This window comes from Oncorhynchus kisutch, linkage group LG18 (assembly GCF_002021735.2).
Source record: "Oncorhynchus kisutch isolate 150728-3 linkage group LG18, Okis_V2, whole genome shotgun sequence".
NCBI classification, from domain to species: Eukaryota; Metazoa; Chordata; class Actinopteri; order Salmoniformes; family Salmonidae; genus Oncorhynchus; species Oncorhynchus kisutch.
In genome coordinates this window covers 12,532,754-12,553,976 of record NC_034191.2, presented here as the reverse complement: position 1 = coordinate 12,553,976, position 21,223 = coordinate 12,532,754, and the positions used below count along the sequence as shown (strand labels likewise).

General features: G+C 45.3%; 1 protein-coding gene across 1 annotated transcript in view; it reads right to left on the bottom strand.

Annotated features, from left to right (window-relative positions):
• Positions 1–1,400: 1,400 nt before the first annotated feature.
• The window catches only part of LOC109880534 (tumor necrosis factor receptor superfamily member 19L-like), a 35,942-nt gene continuing 16,119 nt past the window's right edge, over positions 1,401–21,223 (bottom strand). The window contains exon 8 of the mRNA XM_031796159.1: positions 1,401–6,446. Coding sequence (XP_031652019.1) covers positions 6,095–6,446 — 352 coding nt within the window. The 3' untranslated portion in view covers positions 1,401–6,094. The remainder of the gene's footprint in view (positions 6,447–21,223) is intronic.

The following is a 21,223-nucleotide window of genomic DNA, read 5'->3' as shown; positions in this document are numbered from 1 at the left end:
ATGATCACTCTGGATGAACTGCAGAGATCTACAGCTGAGGTGGGAGACTCTGTCCATAGGACAACAATCAGTCGTATATTGCACAAATCTGGCCTTTATGGAAGAGTGGCAAGAAGAAAGCCATTTCTTAAAGATATCCATAAAAAGTGTTGTTTAAAGTTTGCCACAAGCCACCTGGGAGACACACCAAACATGTGGAAGAAGGTGCTCTGGTCAGATGAAACCAAAATTGAACTTTTTGGCAACAATGCAAAACGTTATGTTTGGCGTAAAAGCAACACAGCTCATCACCCTGAACACACTATCCCCACTGTCAAACATGGTGGTGGCAGCATCATGGTTTGGGCCTGCTTTTCTTCAGCAGGGACAGGGAAGATGGTTAAAATTGATGGGAAGATGGATGGAGCCAAATACAGGACCATTCTGGAAGAAAACCTGATGGAGTCTGCAAAAGACCTGAGACTGGGATGGAGATTTGTCTTCCAACAAGACAATGATCCAAAACATAAAGCAAAATCTACAATGGAATGGTTCAAAAATAAACATATCCAGGTGTTAGAATGGCCAAGTCAAAGTCCAGACCTGAATCCAATCGAGAATCTGTGGAAAGAACTGAAAACTGCTGTTCACAAATGCTCTCCATCCAACCTCACTGAGCTCGAGCTGTTTTGCAAGGAGGAATGGGAAAACATTTCAGTCTCTCAATGTGCAAAACTGATAGAGACATACCCCAAGCGACTTACAGCTGTAATCGCAGCAAAAGGTGGCGCTACAAAGTATTAACTTAAGGGGGCTGAATAATTTTGCACGCCCAATTTTTCCGTTTTTGATTTGTTAAAAAAGTTTGAAATATCCAATAAATGTCGTTCCACTTCATGATTGTGTCCCACTTGTTGTTGATTCTTCACAAAAAAATACAGTTTTATATCTTTATATTTGAAGCCTGAAATGTGGCAAAAGGTCGCAAAGTTCAAGGGGGCCAAATACTTTCGCAAGGCACTGTATTTTGATTTGTTTAACACTTTTTTGGTTACTATATAATTCGATGTGTCCTTTCATAGTTTTGATGTCTTCATAGTTTTGATGTCTACAATGTAGAAAATAGTAAAAGAACAACCCTTGAATGAGTAGGTTGACCGGTAGTGTATTTCCATTTGTTTTTAACTGGTACCAGGTGGACCTTCAGATGAGTCTTGTGAGACCTGTGGGCATCCAAGAGCAAAACAACCAATATGTACTGTACATGTCGATGGGTCTCACCTTTACACAGGGTGTGTAGCCCAAACTGTTCTGAAGCTAGACAGAAGTTGGCAGATGGGATGTACCGACTTCAGACGAGTCCAAAGACACGTTTACCGCTGAGCGTTCATACAATATAACACAAAGCACACACAGACGACTCAAAATAAACCTCTCCTTTATTTCAAGAGTAAAAATATCATACAGAAAAATGTAATATCATAATAAATACAATCTACAACGTAGAGAAGACGAGTTGTTTTCCTTTCTTTTCTGCAACACTTCAGTTTATAACGTGTCATAATGAAACAGACCAGATAAAAACAGGGACATGTTCAACCCATAAAAATAATCAAATCCAGACAATGGTTCTGAACCGCAAAAACAGCAACATACAGTATATAAAATAATAGTTCAAATTAATCATAATCATCATTATTATCCACCCTTTATAAAATGTAAACTGCAAAACCCAAACTGTGTTTCCACGGTCAAGCAGCTATGTCAGACACTAATCAAAAAAATATATTTAAATAACTAAAAAAAAACAGAAGTAGAAAACACTTGAAATGCAGCTGAAGGAATAAGATTGAGATGGTCAGTCATGATTTTGTATTCCTGTGGTAATGTAGTTAGTTCCCTTTAGGAGGACTGTGAATACAGCATTTACCCAGATGACCCAGAGATGATAGGGTCTGTCTGCATGCTCTCCTTGGAGGAGCAGGAACGTGTGTGTTTATGTGTGTGTGTGCAGGTGTGTGTGTGTGTGTGTGTGTGTGTGTGTGTGTGCGCAGGTGTGTGTGTGTAACAATAAGTAACAACACTTGAATGAGAACTCTGAATAGTGTATCTGTAGTGCTTTATCTGTGGGGGCAAAAGAGCCGAGTTGATTATTCTACTAACTTAGCCTTTGTCTGTTGCTAGGCAATCGTCACAAGGCAGGAAGTGAGGTCATGGTTTGAGATAAATGCCACATGGAGTAGGATGCCACTGATCAATGGTCAGTGTAGCTGGGAGGGTCAACTGATCCTAGATCTGTGACACGCCAGGAGAGAGGAAGTCACAGGACAAAGCACACCTCCCCCAAAATGTCTGGGACTGATTTAAGTGTGTCAAAAGAGGCACTGAAAATGACTGGCAAACCCACATCCTGACACTGTCCCTGACCCTTTCCCTTTCCCTGTCCCTGTCCCTGACTCTGACCCTTTCCCTGACCCTGTCCCTGACTCTGACCCTGTCCCTGACTCTGACCCTGTCCCTGACTCTGACCCTGTCCCTGACTCTGTCCCTGTCCCTGACTCTGACCCTGTCCCTGACTCTGACCCTGTCCCTTTCCTTTCCAGGTCACGACCATCCTCCGTACACATCTAAGAGCTTCAATAAAAACAGGGCAATTCACCTTGTCTATTCACAGCCCTATTATGTACATATACAGTATACAGCCATTTACACAGCCGTATGTAGATATATACATCCATTTACACAGCCGTATGTAGATATATACATCAATTTACACAGCCGTATGTAAATATATACAGCCATTTACAGCTCAGTACTACACATTCAACTTTCATCAGAAGCTAAATTAAGCTAAAGTGGAACTGACAGCGTTTTAACTACTTTGTAGATATGAAACAAACAGGCAATCATAATATCAGTAAAAAATATCAAATTCCCAGTTTATGCTACAAAACCAACTTGATAAGAGGTTTTAAAAATAGGTTCTATTTGACTCAGCGTTCCATGACGTACACTAAGGCATTGTTGGCAGAATAGATGGATGCATTTCAATGCACGATTAATATAATTCACTAATGCATTTCTTGGTACATTGTTTGCTGCCTTCAGTTTAAAAAATGGATGATTGTAACTAACTAACTGGGAATGTCAATACAATCACACTAGCAACGGCAATGATCACAAGTCAGTCATAACGTGGCTAATAGGCTAGCGTATCTATTGATGTAGCAAGCTAAAAACACGGAGCCTGATGCTAGCTAGTTGCTAGGAGGATGTTATGTCATTGGAGGAGCGGGTGAGTAAGAGTGACGTTTGCCCCTCATATTGTTTTCGGTGGCTACACAGCTAGAGATGGAGGTGGCATTTAGTTAGCTAGCAAGAATGTGAATCGCTTTTCTAGCTAGCTATCATGAACTTGAGCGACGTATTATCCAGTTAGCATATCTCTTTCGTTCGCTAATTCACTCTGGCTATCTCCTCTGATTTCAGAGCCCTCTTGTCTGAGTGTGCCAGAGCACAGAATAGCTGATTCATTTATGAACGCACAACACCGGCTGAATATATGCAGTGTCAGTAAAAAAAAGTAATACTTAGTTACGAACGCTCCAGATATCATGTAAACAAACAGCCTAGCAACCAGCTCTGCTAGGGCGAGTAAAAATGGTCAGAGTAAGGTGTTCTCTCATTTGTCTCTGGAAGTAGCTAGCTAGCCCACTTTAGCCAGTTAGCTTGGGTGCTTAGTCGGGACAAGAATGCACTGGCAGGCAAGCTGCAGAAGGACGAGCAGGCTACTTACTATTCCCCATCGTTTCTCAGTGCAATTTTGACGGTCAACTAGATGAAAAAGCTTGAGAGGGGTTATCTAATGTTCCTTCGTTAGATTGTAGCTGACCTTGCACTGGCTAGCATTAGCTATTGATCTTGTTGTTGATGTGCATATTTATATAGGGAAAGAGAGTCTGCCTTTTTATGGTTGTTTGATCATTAGGACTGTAAAGTTCCCAAATGTAAGAGGACTCCTGTGGTATTGACATATTTGTAGAAATCCATTCAGGTGTATTTTGTGGCTTTTTGTTCTATTGATCTAAAGTCGCTCTGTTGTAACTTCCTGTAAACACACAGTTCAGGTCAAAGTGAATGATGGCAGGTCTGTGTGGCAAATGGCTTGTTTGCATAAAGTCCTACTGTAGTTCTATGGTGCACCGGTCTGTGTAGACTCCGGTCCTGGATGAGACAGATGTTTTAATTAGGTTTTATTTCCTGCAGTGTCTATGAATTGTCCAAACCGTTTTCAACTCTCTATATTGCTATAGATTTTTTTTTTACAAATGCCTTACTGTATGTAATTACCAAACATTTTAAGAATTTATGAAAACATGAAAATGATCATATCTAAGCGTTCGCTTGATAGGTTTGTATCTTTTTTTAAAGCGTCACATTCTTCCTGGTGGTGTATATGAACTGATTTGAATTAGATTTCATGTTGCTAAAATGCTGTCAGTTCCACTTTAAATGCCATCTATAAGAGCTGAAGAGTACAACACGTAGTTCATGTTGCTTATATATCATTATGTCTCTCTCTCTCAATGTTGGAGCTCAACCCCCAAGTATTTGCTAGATAAGACTACATTCAACATGATCAAGAAGACCTAAAACTTCAGAAGGCCTAAAACTTCCGCTAATCAGCGCTTCAAACATAAGACGAGCTAAATCGTTTAAATAGCTAAGTCTGTTATAATAATTATTCAAAGTTTTATCTAGACAAAACATGTGAGTTGTTTTCTATAATATTTGTTATTGTGTGTGTGTTTGTGTGAATGTAGACCTACCGTGTGTGTGGGTGTGTGTGTGAATGTAGACCTACCGTGTGTGTGTGTGTGTGTGTGTGTGTGTGAGTGAATGTAGACCTACCGTGTGTGTGTGTGAATGTAGACCTACCGTGTATGTGTGTGTGTGTGAATGTAGACCTACCGTGTATGTGTGTGTGTGTGTGTATTGCAGTATCAAGTGCAGACAGTGTTAAGGTCCTCCAACCTGTCCAGAGTCTTATGGAAGCACAACCACACGCCTGGGTTAATGAATAGTTTGTTCCTTCTCTCTTCTCCTCCCTGCCACTAAAGACAGAGGATTATTGCTCAACAATAGGATAAAATACAAGTTGATTGTGTTATAAATATGAGTGTTTCCCTGTGTCTGGCATCCAGGCTAAGTTCCCAACAAGCACCCAGGCTAACTTCCCAAATCCCAACAAAGAGGAAAATCAACCTCTCTGGTCACCGTTTTGGAATCCCATCGCATCCTTCGCTCAGCGAGGTAGAGTTATTTTTTACCCAGCATTCACCACTGCAAATGTTTAGCTGTTAACCTGAGAGAGAGAGAGAGAGAGAGATTATTACAATGGTTGACCATTGACTCACAGGATGTTGTCTCACAGGAATGGGACTTGAGAGGTGGTGTGTGTGTGTGTGTTCCCAATATCCCCACTAGGGGTCAGTAGCTTCCTCACTAACTGTCAGCATTGACAAACCATGAATGAACCGTGATTTATGTATGTCTCACGCTTAAATGTGCTGAGCTAGATGTGTGTGTTTTTGTCACTGATGACTAACTAGGGAGGGTGTGTGTGTGTGGTGGAGGGAGTTCTTCCCCCGACACCACAATGACAGGCAACGTGTTACTATTTCATAATTCAGCAGTCACTAGAAGAATATGCCTTCCTGTGTGTGTGTGTGTGTGTGTGTGTGTGCTTTCCAGGGACTCCTGGGAGAAGTCAACGACACTCCAAGAATCAGAATGTTCAGTGGACTGGAGAGAAGAAGAAGAGAGGTGGTGAAAATACAATGAGAGGAGAAAGAGAAAAGGAAGTGACCGGCACCTCCTGTGTACCCCTGGCAGCTGAGGAGGAAGAAGACGAGGATGACTTGTTCCCCACCAGCAGAGATGCGTCTTCCACTGAGTCTGAGTCACTAGACTCTGGTCGGAACGTCATCCCCATGGAACCAGGCCTCTGCTCCTGAATCTGAGCCACCTGAAACCTGTCAATCAAACAGAAGATTGGCACACGGTGCATGTGTGTATAGAATGTGTGTTTGTGTGTGTGTGTGTGTTTCCATCCTCACCTCCCAACAGACCGGGTCACCTCCCCAGGCATCCTCCACTCCCCCCCAGGGAGTGACTCTGACCCAGGGATGGGGGTCTGGGAGATCTTAGGGGGGGAGTGGTGTGTGTCCACGGGGGGCAGGAGAGGGGTCTTCTGGAGGTCCAGAGGGGGTAACAGGAGGGACTGTGGGGGTTTGAGGGGGCCGAGGAGGATGGGGGGCCATTTCTTCTGGGCACAGCGGGAGCAGCAGTAGCCGTGTCGGGGGCCAGACAGGCCAGACAGACCAGAGATGGTATGGAGGTGAGACTGGTGAGGACACAGTCTGGGCAGGGAGAGGAACTGAGTCAGAGGAGACAGCACCGGAAACCTGTAGCAGGGGGGGGGGGGATAAAGAGAGAGAGAGAAACAAGAGGAATTAGAGATACAAAATGGTGACATATGGACCCATTTTAAAACACTTTACAACACCGTTCAAATTGACACAAACGCAGAACAACGGCAAATTCATGAGGAGTTGAATGGATTAGAAAGAGCTATAAAGGACAATCAAAATCCATTGGACTCCCCAATTACTGACCAGCAGCTCTATAAGAAACTAAACTATTACTGACCAGGAGCTCTATAAGAAACTAAACTATTACTGACCAGGAGCTCTATAAGACACTAAACTATTACTGACCAGGAGCTCTATAAGAAACTAAACTATTACTGACCAGGAGCTCTATAAGACACTAAACTATTACTGACCAGGAGCTCTATAAGACACTAAACTATTACTGACCAGGAGCTCTATAAGAAACTAAACTATTACTGACCAGGAGCTCTATAAGACACTAAACTATTACTGACCAGGAGCTCTATAAGACACTAAACTATTACTGACCAGGAGCTCTATAAGACACTAAACTATTACTGACCAGGAGCTCTATAAGACACTAAACTATTACTGACCAGGAGCTCTATAAGACACTAAACTATTACTGACCAGGAGCTCTATAAGAAACTAAACTATTACTGACCAGGAGCTCTATAAGAAACTAAACTATTACTGACCAGGAGCTCTATAAGAAACTAAACTATTACTGACCAGGAGCTCTATAAGACACTAAACTATTACTGACCAGGAGCTCTATAAGATACTAAACTATTACTGACCAGGAGCTCTATAAGAAACTTCAGGCTCTCAAATTTAAAAAAGGCCTGCGGACCTGATGGCATCCTAAATGAGATGCTCAAACTCACTAGTGCAAAATTACAATTGGCTATATTAAAACTGTTTAATTTGATCCTGAGTGTAGGTTATTTCCCTGACATCTGGAATCAAGGACTCATAACCCCAATCTTTAAGAACGGAGACAAATGTGACCCCAACAATTACAGAGGCATTTGTGTGAACAGTAACCTGGGGAAGGTTTTCTGTAGTATTATAAATGTAAGAGTTCTCAACTTCCTTAATAAGCACAATGTCTTGAGTGAAAGACTAATTGGATTTATACCAAAACATCGCACAACTGATCATATTTACACCCTACACACCCTGATAGATAAACATGTCCACCAAAATAATACCAAAATATACACTTGCTTTATCGACTTCCAAAAAGCATTTGATTCTATTTGGAATACAGAATCCTATACCCTGTCCTGCAACCTGTCCTATAACCTGTGGTCTATAACCTGTTCTGTAACCTGTGGTCTATAACCTGTCCTGTAACCTGTGGTCTATACCCTGTCCTGCAACCTGTCCTATAACCTGTGGTCTATACCCTGTCCTGTAACCTGTGGTCTATACCCTGTCCTGTAACCTGTGGTCTATAACCTGTCCTGTAACCTGTGGTCTATACCCTGTCCTGTAACCTGTGGTCTATACCCTGTCCTATACCCTGTCCTATTACCTGTGGTCTATACCCTGTCCTATAACCTGTGGTCTATACCCTGTCCTATAACCTGTGGTCTATACCCTGTCCTATAACCTGTGGTCTATACCCTGTCCTATAACCTGTGGTCTATACCCTGTCCTGTAACCTGTGGTCTATAACCTGTCCTGTAACCTGTGGTCTATACCCTGTCCTGTAACCTGTGGTCTATACCCTGTCCTGTAACCTGTGGTCTATACCCTGTCCTGTAACCAGTCCTGTAACCTGTGGTCTTTACCCTGTCCTGTAACCAGTCCTGCAAAGTGTCCTATAACCTGTGGTCTATACCCTGTCCTGTAACCTGTGGTCTATACCCTGTCCTGTAACCTGTGGTCTATAACCTGTCCTGTAACCTGTCCTGTAACCAGTCCTGTAACCTGTGGTCTTTACCCTGTCCTGCAACCTGTCCTGTAACCTGTGGTCTATAACCTGTCCTGTAACCAGTCCTGTAACCTGTCCTGTAACTGTGGTCTATAACCTGTCCTGTAACCTGTCCTGTAACCTGTGGTCTTTACCCTGTCCTATAACCTGTGATCTATACCCTGTCCTATAAATGCCCTGTAACCTGTGGTCTATACCCTGTCCTGTAACCAGTCCTGTAACCTGTGGTCTATACCCTGTCCTATAACCTGTGGTCTATACCCTGTCCTGTAACCAGTGGTCTATACCCTGTCCTATACCCTGTCCTGTAACCTGTGGTCTATACCCTGTCCTGTAACCTGTGGTCTATACCCTGTCCTATAACCTGTGGTCTTTACCCTGTCCTATAACCTGTGATCTATACCCTGTCCTATAAATGCCCTGTAACCTGTGGTCTATACCCTGTCCTATAACCTATGGTCTATACCCTGTCCTATAACCTGTGGTCTATACCCTGTCCTATAACCTGTGGTCTATACCCTGTCCTGTAACCTGTGGTCTATACCCTGTCCTGTAACCTGTGGTCTTTACCCTGTCCTATAACCTGTGATCTATACCCTGTCCTATAAATGCCCTGTAACCTGTGGTCTATACCCTGTCCTATAACCTGTGGTCTATACCCTGTCCTATAACCTGTGGTCTATACCCTGTCCTGTAACCTGTGGTCTATACCCTGTCCTGTAACCTGTGGTCTATACCCTGTCCTGTAACCTGTTGTCTATACCCTGTCCTGTAACCTGTGGTCTATACCCTGTCCTATAACCTGTGGTCTATACCCTGTCCTATAACCTGTGGTCTATACCCTGTCCTATAACCTGTGGTCTATACCCTGTCCTATACCCTGTCCTATAACCTGTGGTCTATACCCTGTCCTATAACCTGTGGTCTATACCCTGTCCTATAACCTGTGGTCTATACCCTGTCCTGTAACCTGTGGTCTATACCCTGTCCTATAACCTGTGGTCTATACCCTGTCCTGTAACCTGTGGTCTATACCCTGTCCTGTAACCTGTGGTCTATACCCTGTCCTATAACCTGTGGTCTATACCCTGTCCTATAACCTATGGTCTATACCCTGTCCTGTAACCTGTGGTCTATACCCTGTCCTGTACCTGTGGTCTATACCCTGTCCTATAACCTGTTGTCTATACCCTGTCCTGTAACCTGTGGTCTATACCCTGTCCTATAACCTGTGGTCTATACCCTGTCCTGTAACCTGTGGTCTATACCCTGTCCTATAACCTGTGGTCTATACCCTGTCCTATAACCTGTGGTCTATACCCTGTCCTGTAACCTGTGGTCTATACCCTGTCCTATAACCTGTGGTCTATACCCTGTCCTGTAACCTGTCCTATAACCTGTCCTGTAACCTGTCCTATACCCTGTCCTGTAACCTGTCCTATAACCTGTGGCCTATACCCTGTCCTGTAACCTGTGGTCTATACCCTGTCCTGTAACCTGTCCTATACCCTGTCCTGTAACCTGTCCTATAACCTGTGGTCTATACCCTGTCCTGTAACCTGTGGTCTATACCCTGTCCTATAACCTGTGGTCTATACCCTGTCCTGTAACCTGTCCTATAACCTGTCCTGTAACCTGTCCTATACCCTGTCCTGTAACCTGTCCTATACCCTGTCCTATACCCTGTCCTATAACCTGTGGTCTATACCCTGTCCTATAACCTGTGGTCTATACCCTGTCCTATAACCTGTGGTCTATACCCTGTCCTATAACCTGTGGTCTATACCCTGTCCTATAACCTGTGGTCTAACCTGTGGTCTATACCCTGTCCTATAACCTGTGGTCTATACCCTGTCCTATAACCTGTGGTCTATACCCTGTCCTATAACCTGTGGTCTATACCCTGTCCTATAACTTGTGGTCTATACCCTGTCCTATAACCTGTGGTCTATACCCTGTCCTGTAACCTGTGGTCTATACCCTGTCCTGTAACCTGTGGTCTATACCCTGTCCTATAACCTGTGGTCTATACCCTGTCCTGTAACCTGTGGTCTATACCCTGTCCTATAACCTGTGGTCTATACCCTGTCCTATAACCTGTCCTATAACCTGTGGTCTATACCCTGTCCTATAACCTGTGGTCTATAACCCTGTCCTATAACCTGTGGTCTATACCCTGTCCTATAACCTGTGGTCTATACCCTGTCCTATAACCTGTGGTCTATACCCTGTCCTATACCCTGTCCTATAACCTGTGGTCTATACCCTGTCCTATAACCTGTGGTCTATACCCTGTCCTATAACCTGTGGTCTATACCCTGTCCTGTAACCTGTGGTCTATACCCTGTCCTGTAACCTGTGGTCTATACCCTGTCCTATAACCTGTGGTCTATACCCTGTCCTGTAACCTGTGGTCTATACCCTGTCCTGTAACCTGTGGTCTATACCCTGTCCTATAACCTGCGGTCTATACCCTGTCCTGTAACCTGTGGTCTATACCCTGTCCTATAACCTGTGGTCTATACCCTGTCCTATAACCTGTGGTCTATACCCTGTCCTATAACCTGTGGTCTATACCCTGTCCTGTAACCTGTGGGCTATACCCTGTCCTGTAACCTGTGGTCTATACCCTGTCCTATAACCTGTGTCTATACCCTGTCCTGTAACCTGTGGTCTATACCCTGTCCTGTAACCTGTGGTCTATACCCTGTCCTGTAACCTGTGGTCTATACCCTGTCCTATAACCTGTGGTCTATACCCTGTCCTATAACCTGTGGTCTATACCCTGTCCTATAACCTGTGGTCTATACCCTGTCCTATAACCTGTGGTCTATACCCTGTCCTATAACCTGTGGTCTATACCCTGTCCTATAACCTGTGGTCTATACCCTGTCCTATAACCTGTGGTCTATACCCTGTCCTATAACCTGTGGTCTATACCCTGTCCTATAACCTGTGGTCTATACCCTGTCCTATAACCTGTTGTCTATACCCTGTCCTGTAACCTGTGGTCTATACCCTGTCCTATAACCTGTGGTCTATACCCTGTCCTATAACCTGTGGTCTATACCCTGTCCTATAACCTGTGGTCTATACCCTGTCCTATAACCTGTGGTCTATACCCTGTCCTATACCCTGTCCTGTAACCTGTGGTCTATACCCTGTCCTATAACCTGTGGTCTATACCCTGTCCTGTAACCTGTCCTATAACCTGTCCTATACCCTGTCCTGTAACCTGTCCTATAACCTGTCCTGTAACCTGTCCTATACCCTGTCCTATAACCTGTGGCCTATACCCTGTCCTATAACCTGTGGTCTATACCCTGTCCTATAACCTGTGGTCTATACCCTGTCCTGTAACCTGTGGTCTATACCCTGTCCTGGAACCTGTCCTATAACCTGTCCTATACCCTGTCCTGTAACCTGTCCTATACCCTGTCCTGTAACCTGTCCTATACCCTGTCCTGTAACCTGTCCTATAACCTGTCCTGTAACCTGTCCTATAACCTGTGGTCTATACCCTGTCCTATAACCTGTCCTGTAACCTGTGGTCTATACCCTGTCCTATACCCTGTCCTGTAACCTGTGGTCTATACCCTGTCCTATAACCTGTCCTGTAACCTGTCCTATAACCTGTGGTCTATACCCTGTCCTATAACCTGTCCTATAACCTGTGGTCTATACCCTGTCCTATAACCTGTCCTGTAACCTGTGGTCTATACCCTGTCCTATAACCTGTCCTGTAACCTGTCCTATAACCTGTGGTCTATACCCTGTCCTATAACCTGTCCTGTAACCTGTCCTATAACCTGTGGTCTATACCCTGTCCTATAACCTGTCCTGTAACCTGTGGTCTATACCCTGTCCTGTAACCTGTCCTATAACCTGTGGTCTATACCCTGTCCTATACCCTGTCCTGTAACCTGTCCTATACCCTGTCCTGTAACCTGTCCTATACCCTGTCCTGTAACCTGTGGTCTATACCCTGTCCTATAACCTGTCCTGTAACCTGTCCTGTAACCTGTGGTCTATACCCTGTCCTATAACCTGTCCTGTAACCTGTCCTATAACCTGTGGTCTATACCCTGTCCTGTAACCTGTCCTATAACCTGTGGTCTATACCCTGTCCTATACCCTGTCCTGTAACCTGTGGTCTATACCCTGTCCTATAACCTGTTCTGTAACCTGTCCTGTAACCTGTGGTCTATACCCTGTCCTATAACCTGTCCTGTAACCTGTCCTATAACCTGTGGTCTATACCCTGTCCTGTAACCTGTCCTAAACCCTGTCCTGTAACCTGTCCTGTAACCTGTCCTGTAACCTGTCCTATACCCTGTCCTGTAACCTGTCCTATACCCTGTCCTGTAACCTGTCCTGTAACCTGTCCTATACCCTGTCCTGTAACCTGTCCTATACCCTGTCCTGTAACCTGTGGTCTATACCCTGTCCTGTAACCTGTCCTATACCCTGTCCTATAACCTGTCCTGTAACCTGTCCTATACCCTGTCCTGTAACCTGTCCTATAACCTGTGGCCTATACCCTGTCCTATAACCTGTGGTCTATACCCTGTCCTGTAACCTGTGGTCTATACCCTGTCCTGGAACCTGTCCTATAACCTGTCCTATACCCTGTCCTGTAACCTGTCCTATACCCTGTCCTGTAACCTGTCATATACCCTGTCCTGTAACCTGTCCTATAACCTGTCCTGTAACCTGTCCTATAACCTGTGGTCTATACCCTGTCCTATAACCTGTCCTGTAACCTGTCCTGTAACCTGTGGTCTATACCCTGTCCTATACCCTGTCCTGTAACCTGTGGTCTATACCCTGTCCTATAACCTGTCCTGTAACCTGTCCTATAACCTGTGGTCTATACCCTGTCCTATAACCTGTCCTGTAACCTGTCCTATAACCTGTGGTCTATACCCTGTCCTATAACCTGTCCTGTAACCTGTCCTGTAACCTGTGGTCTATACCCTGTCCTATAACCTGTCCTGTAACCTGTGGTATATACCCTGTCCTATAACCTGTCCTGTAACCTGTCCTATAACCTGTGGTCTATACCCTGTCCTATAACCTGTCCTGTAACCTGTGGTCTATACCCTGTCCTGTAACCTGTCCTATAACCTGTGGTCTATACCCTGTCCTATAACCTGTCCTGTAACCTGTCCTGTAACCTGTGGTCTAAACCCTGTCCTGTAACCTGTCCTATAACCTGTGGTCTATACCCTGTCCTGTAACCTGTCCTATACCCTGTCCTGTAACCTGTGGTCTATACCCTGTCCTATAACCTGTCCTGTAACCTGTGGTCTATACCCTGTCCTATAACCTGTCCTGTAACCTGTCCTATAACCTGTGGTCTATACCCTGTCCTGTAACCTGTCCTATAACCTGTGGTCTATACCCTGTCCTATACCCTGTCCTGTAACCTGTGGTCTATACCCTGTCCTATAACCTGTCCTATAACCTGTGGTCTATACCCTGTCCTGTAACCTGTCCTATACCCTGTCCTGTAACCTGTCCTGTAACCTGTCCTGTAACCTGTCCTATACCCTGTCCTGTAACCTGTCCTGTAACCTGTCCTATACCCTGTCCTGTAACCTGTCCTATACCCTGTCCTGTAACCTGTGGTCTATACCCTGTCCTGTAACCTGTGGTCTATACCCTGTCCTATACCCTGTCCTATTACCTGTGGTCTATACCCTGTCCTATAACCTGTGGTCTATACCCTGTCCTATAACCTGTGGTCTATACCCTGTCCTATAACCTGTGGTCTATACCCTGTCCTATAACCTGTGGTCTATACCCTGTCCTGTAACCTGTGGTCTATAACCTGTCCTGTAACCTGTGGTCTATACCCTGTCCTGTAACCTGTGGTCTATACCCTGTCCTGTAACCTGTGGTCTATACCCTGTCCTGTAACCAGTCCTGTAACCTGTGGTCTTTACCCTGTCCTGTAACCAGTCCTGCAAAGTGTCCTATAACCTGTGGTCTATACCCTGTCCTGTAACCTGTGGTCTATACCCTGTCCTGTAACCTGTGGTCTATAACCTGTCCTGTAACCTGTCCTGTAACCAGTCCTGTAACCTGTGGTCTTTACCCTGTCCTGCAACCTGTCCTGTAACCTGTGGTCTATAACCTGTCCTGTAACCAGTCCTGTAACCTGTCCTGTAACTGTGGTCTATAACCTGTCCTGTAACCTGTCCTGTAACCTGTGGTCTTTACCCTGTCCTATAACCTGTGATCTATACCCTGTCCTATAAATGCCCTGTAACCTGTGGTCTATACCCTGTCCTGTAACCAGTCCTGTAACCTGTGGTCTATACCCTGTCCTATAACCTGTGGTCTATACCCTGTCCTGTAACCAGTGGTCTATACCCTGTCCTATACCCTGTCCTGTAACCTGTGGTCTATACCCTGTCCTGTAACCTGTGGTCTATACCCTGTCCTATAACCTGTGGTCTTTACCCTGTCCTATAACCTGTGATCTATACCCTGTCCTATAAATGCCCTGTAACCTGTGGTCTATACCCTGTCCTATAACCTATGGTCTATACCCTGTCCTATAACCTGTGTCTATACCCTGTCCTATAACCTGTGGTCTATACCCTGTCCTGTAACCTGTGGTCTATACCCTGTCCTGTAACCTGTGGTCTTTACCCTGTCCTATAACCTGTGATCTATACCCTGTCCTATAAATGCCCTGTAACCTGTGGTCTATACCCTGTCCCTATAACCTGTGGTCTATACCCTGTCCTATAACCTGTGGTCTATACCCTGTCCTGTAACCTGTGGTCTATACCCTGTCCTGTAACCTGTGGTCTATACCCTGTCCTGTAACCTGTTGTCTATACCCTGTCCTGTAACCTGTGGTCTATACCCTGTCCTATAACCTGTGGTCTATACCCTGTCCTATAACCTGTGGTCTATACCCTGTCCTATAACCTGTGGTCTATACCCTGTCCTATACCCTGTCCTATAACCTGTGGTCTATACCCTGTCCTATAACCTGTGGTCTATACCCTGTCCTATAACCTGTGGTCTATACCCTGTCCTGTAACCTGTGGTCTATACCCTGTCCTATAACCTGTGGTCTATACCCTGTCCTGTAACCTGTGGTCTATACCCTGTCCTGTAACCTGTGGTCTATACCCTGTCCTATAACCTGTGGTCTATACCCTGTCCTATAACCTATGGTCTATACCCTGTCCTGTAACCTGTGGTCTATACCCTGTCCTGTACCTGTGGTCTATACCCTGTCCTATAACCTGTTGTCTATACCCTGTCCTGTAACCTGTGGTCTATACCCTGTCCTATAACCTGTGGTCTATACCCTGTCCTGTAACCTGTGGTCTATACCCTGTCCTATAACCTGTGGTCTATACCCTGTCCTATAACCTGTGGTCTATACCCTGTCCTGTAACCTGTGGTCTATACCCTGTCCTATAACCTGTGGTCTATACCCTGTCCTGTAACCTGTCCTATAACCTGTCCTGTAACCTGTCCTATACCCTGTCCTGTAACCTGTCCTATAACCTGTGGCCTATACCCTGTCCTGTAACCTGTGGTCTATACCCTGTCCTGTAACCTGTCCTATACCCTGTCCTGTAACCTGTCCTATAACCTGTGGTCTATACCCTGTCCCTGTAACCTGTGGTCTATACCCTGTCCTATAACCTGTGGTCTATACCCTGTCCTGTAACCTGTCCTATAACCTGTCCTGTAACCTGTCCTATACCCTGTCCTGTACCTGTCCTATACCTGTCCTATACCCTGTCCTATACTGCCTATACCCTGTCCTATAACCTGTGGTCTATACCCTGTCCTATAACCTGTGGTCTATAACCCTGTCCTATACCTGTGGTCTATACCCTGTCCTATAACCTGTGGTCTAACCTGTGGTCTATACCCTGTCCTAGGAACCTGTGGTCTATCCCTGTCCTATAACCTGTGGGTCATATCCCTGTCCTATAACCTGTGGTCTATACCCTGTCCTATAACTTGTGGTCTATACCCTGTCCTATAAACCTGTGGTCTATACCCTGTCCTGTAACCTGTGGTCTATACCCTGTCCTGTAACCTGTGGTCTATACCCTGTCCTAGTAACCTGTGGTCTATACCCTGTCCTATAACCTGTGGTCTATACCCTGTCCTGTAACCTGTGGTCTATACCCTGTCCTATACCTGTGTCTATAACCCTGTGTCTATAACCTGTCCTATAACCCTGTGGTCTATACCCCTGTCCTATAACCTGTGGTCTATACCCTGTCCTATAACCTGTGGTCTATACCCTGTCCTATACCTGGGTCTATACCCTGTCCTATACCCTGTCCTAGAACCTGTGGTCGATACCCTGTCCTATAACCGTTGGTCCTATACCCTGTTCCTGTAAACCTGTGGTCTATACCCTGTTCACTGATAACCGCTGTGGTCTATACCCTGTCCTAGTAACCTGTGGTCTATAACCTGTCCTGTAAACTGTGGCTCTATACCCGGTCCTGTACCCTGTGGTCTACTAACCTGTCCTAGTAACCTGTGTCTATACCCTGTCCAAACCATGTAACCTGGCTGGTCTATACCCTGTCCTAGTAACCTGGTGGTCTATACCCTGTTCCGATAACCTGTGGTCCTATACCCTGTCCTATAACCTGGGGTCTAGTACCCTGTCCTAGTAACCTGTGGGCTATACCCTGTCCTGTAACGCTGTGGGCTATACCGGTCCGGTATACCTGGGTCTATACCCTGGTCCTAGTAACCTGTGGTCTCATACCCTGTCCTGTAACCTGGGTCTATACCCTGTCCTGTAACCTGTGGTCTATACCCTGTCCTATAACCTGTGGTCTATACCCTGTCCTATAACCTGTGGTCTATACCCTGTCCTATAACCTGTGGTCTATACCCTGTCCTATAACCTGTGTCTATACCCTGTCCTATAACCTGTGGTCTATACCCTGTCCTATAACCTGTGGTCTATACCCTGTCCTATAACCTGTGGTCTATACCCTGTCCTATAACCTGTGGTCTATACCCTGTCCTATAACCTGTGGTCTATACCCTGTCCTATAACCTGTTGTCTATACCCTGTCCTGTAACCTGTGGTCTATACCCTGTCCTATAACCTGTGGTCTATACCCTGTCCTATAACCTGTGGTCTATACCCTGTCCTATAACCTGTGGTCTATACCCTGTCCTATAACCTGTGGTCTATACCTGTCCTATACCTGTCCTGTAACCTGTGGTCTATACCCTGTCCTATAACCTGTGGTCTATACCCTGTCCTGTAACCTGTCCTATAACCTGTCCTATAACCCTGTCCTGTAACCTGTCCTATAACCTGTCCTGTAACCTGTCCTATACCCTGTCCTATAACCTGTGGCCTATACCCTGTCCTATAACCTGTGGTCTATACCCTGTCCTATAACCTGTGGTCTATACCCTGTCCTGTACCTGTGGTCTATACCCTGTCCTGGAACCTGTCCTATAACCTGTCCTATACCCTGTCCTGTAACCTGTCCTATACCCTGTCCTGTAACCTGTCCTATACCCTGTCCTGTAACCTGTCCTATAACCTGTCCTGTAACCTGTCCTATAACCTGTGGTCTATACCCTGTCCTATAACCTGTCCTGTAACCTGTGGTCTATACCCTGTCCTATACCCTGTCCTGTAACCTGTGGTCTATACCCTGTCCTATAACCTGTCCTGTAACCTGTCCTATAACCTGTGGTCTATACCCTGTCCTATAACCTGTCCTATAACCTGTGGTCTATACCCTGTCCTATAACCTGTCCTGTAACCTGTGGTCTATACCCTGTCCTATAACCTGTCCTGTAACCTGTCCTATAACCTGTGGTCTATACCCTGTCCTATAACCTGTCCTGTAACCTGTCCTATAACCTGTGGTCTATACCCTGTCCTATAACCTGTCCTGTAACCTGTGGTCTATACCCTGTCCTGTAACCTGTCCTATAACCTGTGGTCTATACCCTGTCCTATACCCTGTCCTGTAACCTGTCCTATACCCTGTCCTGTAACCTGTCCTATACCCTGTCCTGTAACCTGTGGTCTATACCCTGTCCTATAACCTGTCCTGTAACCTGTCCTGTAACCTGTGGTCTATACCCTGTCCTATAACCTGTCCTGTAACCTGTCCTATAACCTGTGGTCTATACCCTGTCCTGTAACCTGTCCTATAACCTGTGGTCTATACCCTGTCCTATACCCTGTCCTGTAACCTGTGGTCTATACCCTGTCCTATAACCTGTTCTGTAACCTGTCCTGTAACCTGTGGTCTATACCCTGTCCTATAACCTGTCCTGTAACCTGTCCTATAACCTGTGGTCTATACCCTGTCCTGTAACCTGTCCTAAACCCTGTCCTGTAACCTGTCCTGTAACCTGTCCTGTAACCTGTCCTATACCCTGTCCTGTAACCTGTCCTATACCCTGTCCTGTAACCTGTCCTGTAACCTGTCCTATACCCTGTCCTGTAACCTGTCCTATACCCTGTCCTGTAACCTGTGGTCTATACCCTGTCCTGTAACCTGTCCTATACCCTGTCCTATAACCTGTCCTGTAACCTGTCCTATACCCTGTCCTGTAACCTGTCCTATAACCTGTGGCCTATACCCTGTCCTATAACCTGTGGTCTATACCCTGTCCTGTAACCTGTGGTCTATACCCTGTCCTGGAACCTGTCCTATAACCTGTCCTATACCCTGTCCTGTAACCTGTCCTATACCCTGTCCTGTAACCTGTCATATACCCTGTCCTGTAACCTGTCCTATAACCTGTCCTGTAACCTGTCCTATAACCTGTGGTCTATACCCTGTCCTATAACCTGTCCTGTAACCTGTCCTGTAACCTGTGGTCTATACCCTGTCCTATACCCTGTCCTGTAACCTGTGGTCTATACCCTGTCCTATAACCTGTCCTGTAACCTGTCCTATAACCTGTGGTCTATACCCTGTCCTATAACCTGTCCTGTAACCTGTCCTATAACCTGTGGTCTATACCCTGTCCTATAACCTGTCCTGTAACCTGTCCTGTAACCTGTGGTCTATACCCTGTCCTATAACCTGTCCTGTAACCTGTGGTATATACCCTGTCCTATAACCTGTCCTGTAACCTGTCCTATAACCTGTGGTCTATACCCTGTCCTATAACCTGTCCTGTAACCTGTGGTCTATACCCTGTCCTGTAACCTGTCCTATAACCTGTGGTCTATACCCTGTCCTATAACCTGTCCTGTAACCTGTCCTGTAACCTGTGGTCTAAACCCTGTCCTGTAACCTGTCCTATAACCTGTGGTCTATACCCTGTCCTGTAACCTGTCCTATACCCTGTCCTGTAACCTGTGGTCTATACCCTGTCCTATAACCTGTCCTGTAACCTGTGGTCTATACCCTGTCCTATAACCTGTCCTGTAACCTGTCCTATAACCTGTGGTCTATACCCTGTCCTGTAACCTGTCCTATAACCTGTGGTCTATACCCTGTCCTATACCCTGTCCTGTAACCTGTGGTCTATACCCTGTCCTATAACCTGTCCTATAACCTGTGGTCTATACCCTGTCCTGTAACCTGTCCTATACCCTGTCCTGTAACCTGTCCTGTAACCTGTCCTGTAACCTGTCCTATACCCTGTCCTGTAACCTGTCCTGTAACCTGTCCTATACCCTGTCCTGTAACCTGTCCTATACCCTGTCCTGTAACCTGTCCTGTAACCTGTCCTATACCCTGTCCTGTAACCTGCCCTGTAACCTGTCCTATAACCTGTCCTGTAACCTGTCCTATACCCTGTCCTGTAACCTGTCCTATACCCTGTCCTGTAACCTGTCCTGCACCCTGTCCTGTAACCTGTCCTATAACCTGTCCTGTAACCTGTCCTATACCCTGTCCTGTAACCTGTCCTGTACCCTGTCCTGTAACCTGTCCTATAACCTGTCCTGTAACCTGTCCTACACCCTGTCCTATAACCTGTCCTGTGATGATTGCGCCACTTTTCTCCCTCTATATGTATATGTGTATTGTTCTCTCTCTCCAATGGCTTCTAATACACCAGATGTATGTCCTTGAAGTGATTCATTCAAAATCGCACAGAGACGAAGGTATAAGGACAATTTAGTTCACAGGTGTCAAAGTCGTTTCTTGGAGGGCAGAGTGTCTGCGGGTTTTCGTTCCTTCCTTGGACTTGATTGATGACTTAAGGTCACCGATTACTAAGCAACTCTCCTCACCTGGTTGTCTTGGTCTTGAAAACCAAAAACCAGCAGACATTAGGCTCTCCATGGAATGAGTTTGACACCCGATTGATTAATGGCAGCCTGCAGTACCACGGTCGGCCTTAATTTTTGAGTTACTCAATGAGAGGGGGCAGCACTGAGACGTCACTTCCTGGAGTAGCTCAAACTGTGCATGTCATGTTATCGTGAGACACCATTTTAACTTCCTTGATTAGATGCGCTATTGAGACTTCACATAAAGTTGATATGTTACTGGAAAACAGTCTACATTTACCAGTAAACTACCAGAACTGTGGTATCTTTCAAGGATTTTATGTACCTATCACAAGATGTCTATATATTTTGTGTACCTATCACAAGACGTCTATATATTTTATGTACCTATCACAAGATGTCTATATATTTTGTGTACCTATCACAAGATGTCTATATATTTTGTGTACCTATCACAAGATGTCTATATATTTTATGTACCTATCACAAGACGTCTATATATTTTATGTACCTATCACAAGACGTCTATATATTTTATGTACCTATCACAAGATGTCTAGTGGCCCGTTTGGGGTACTTCAGATTATCACAGGTGTCTAATCATCTCTGGCC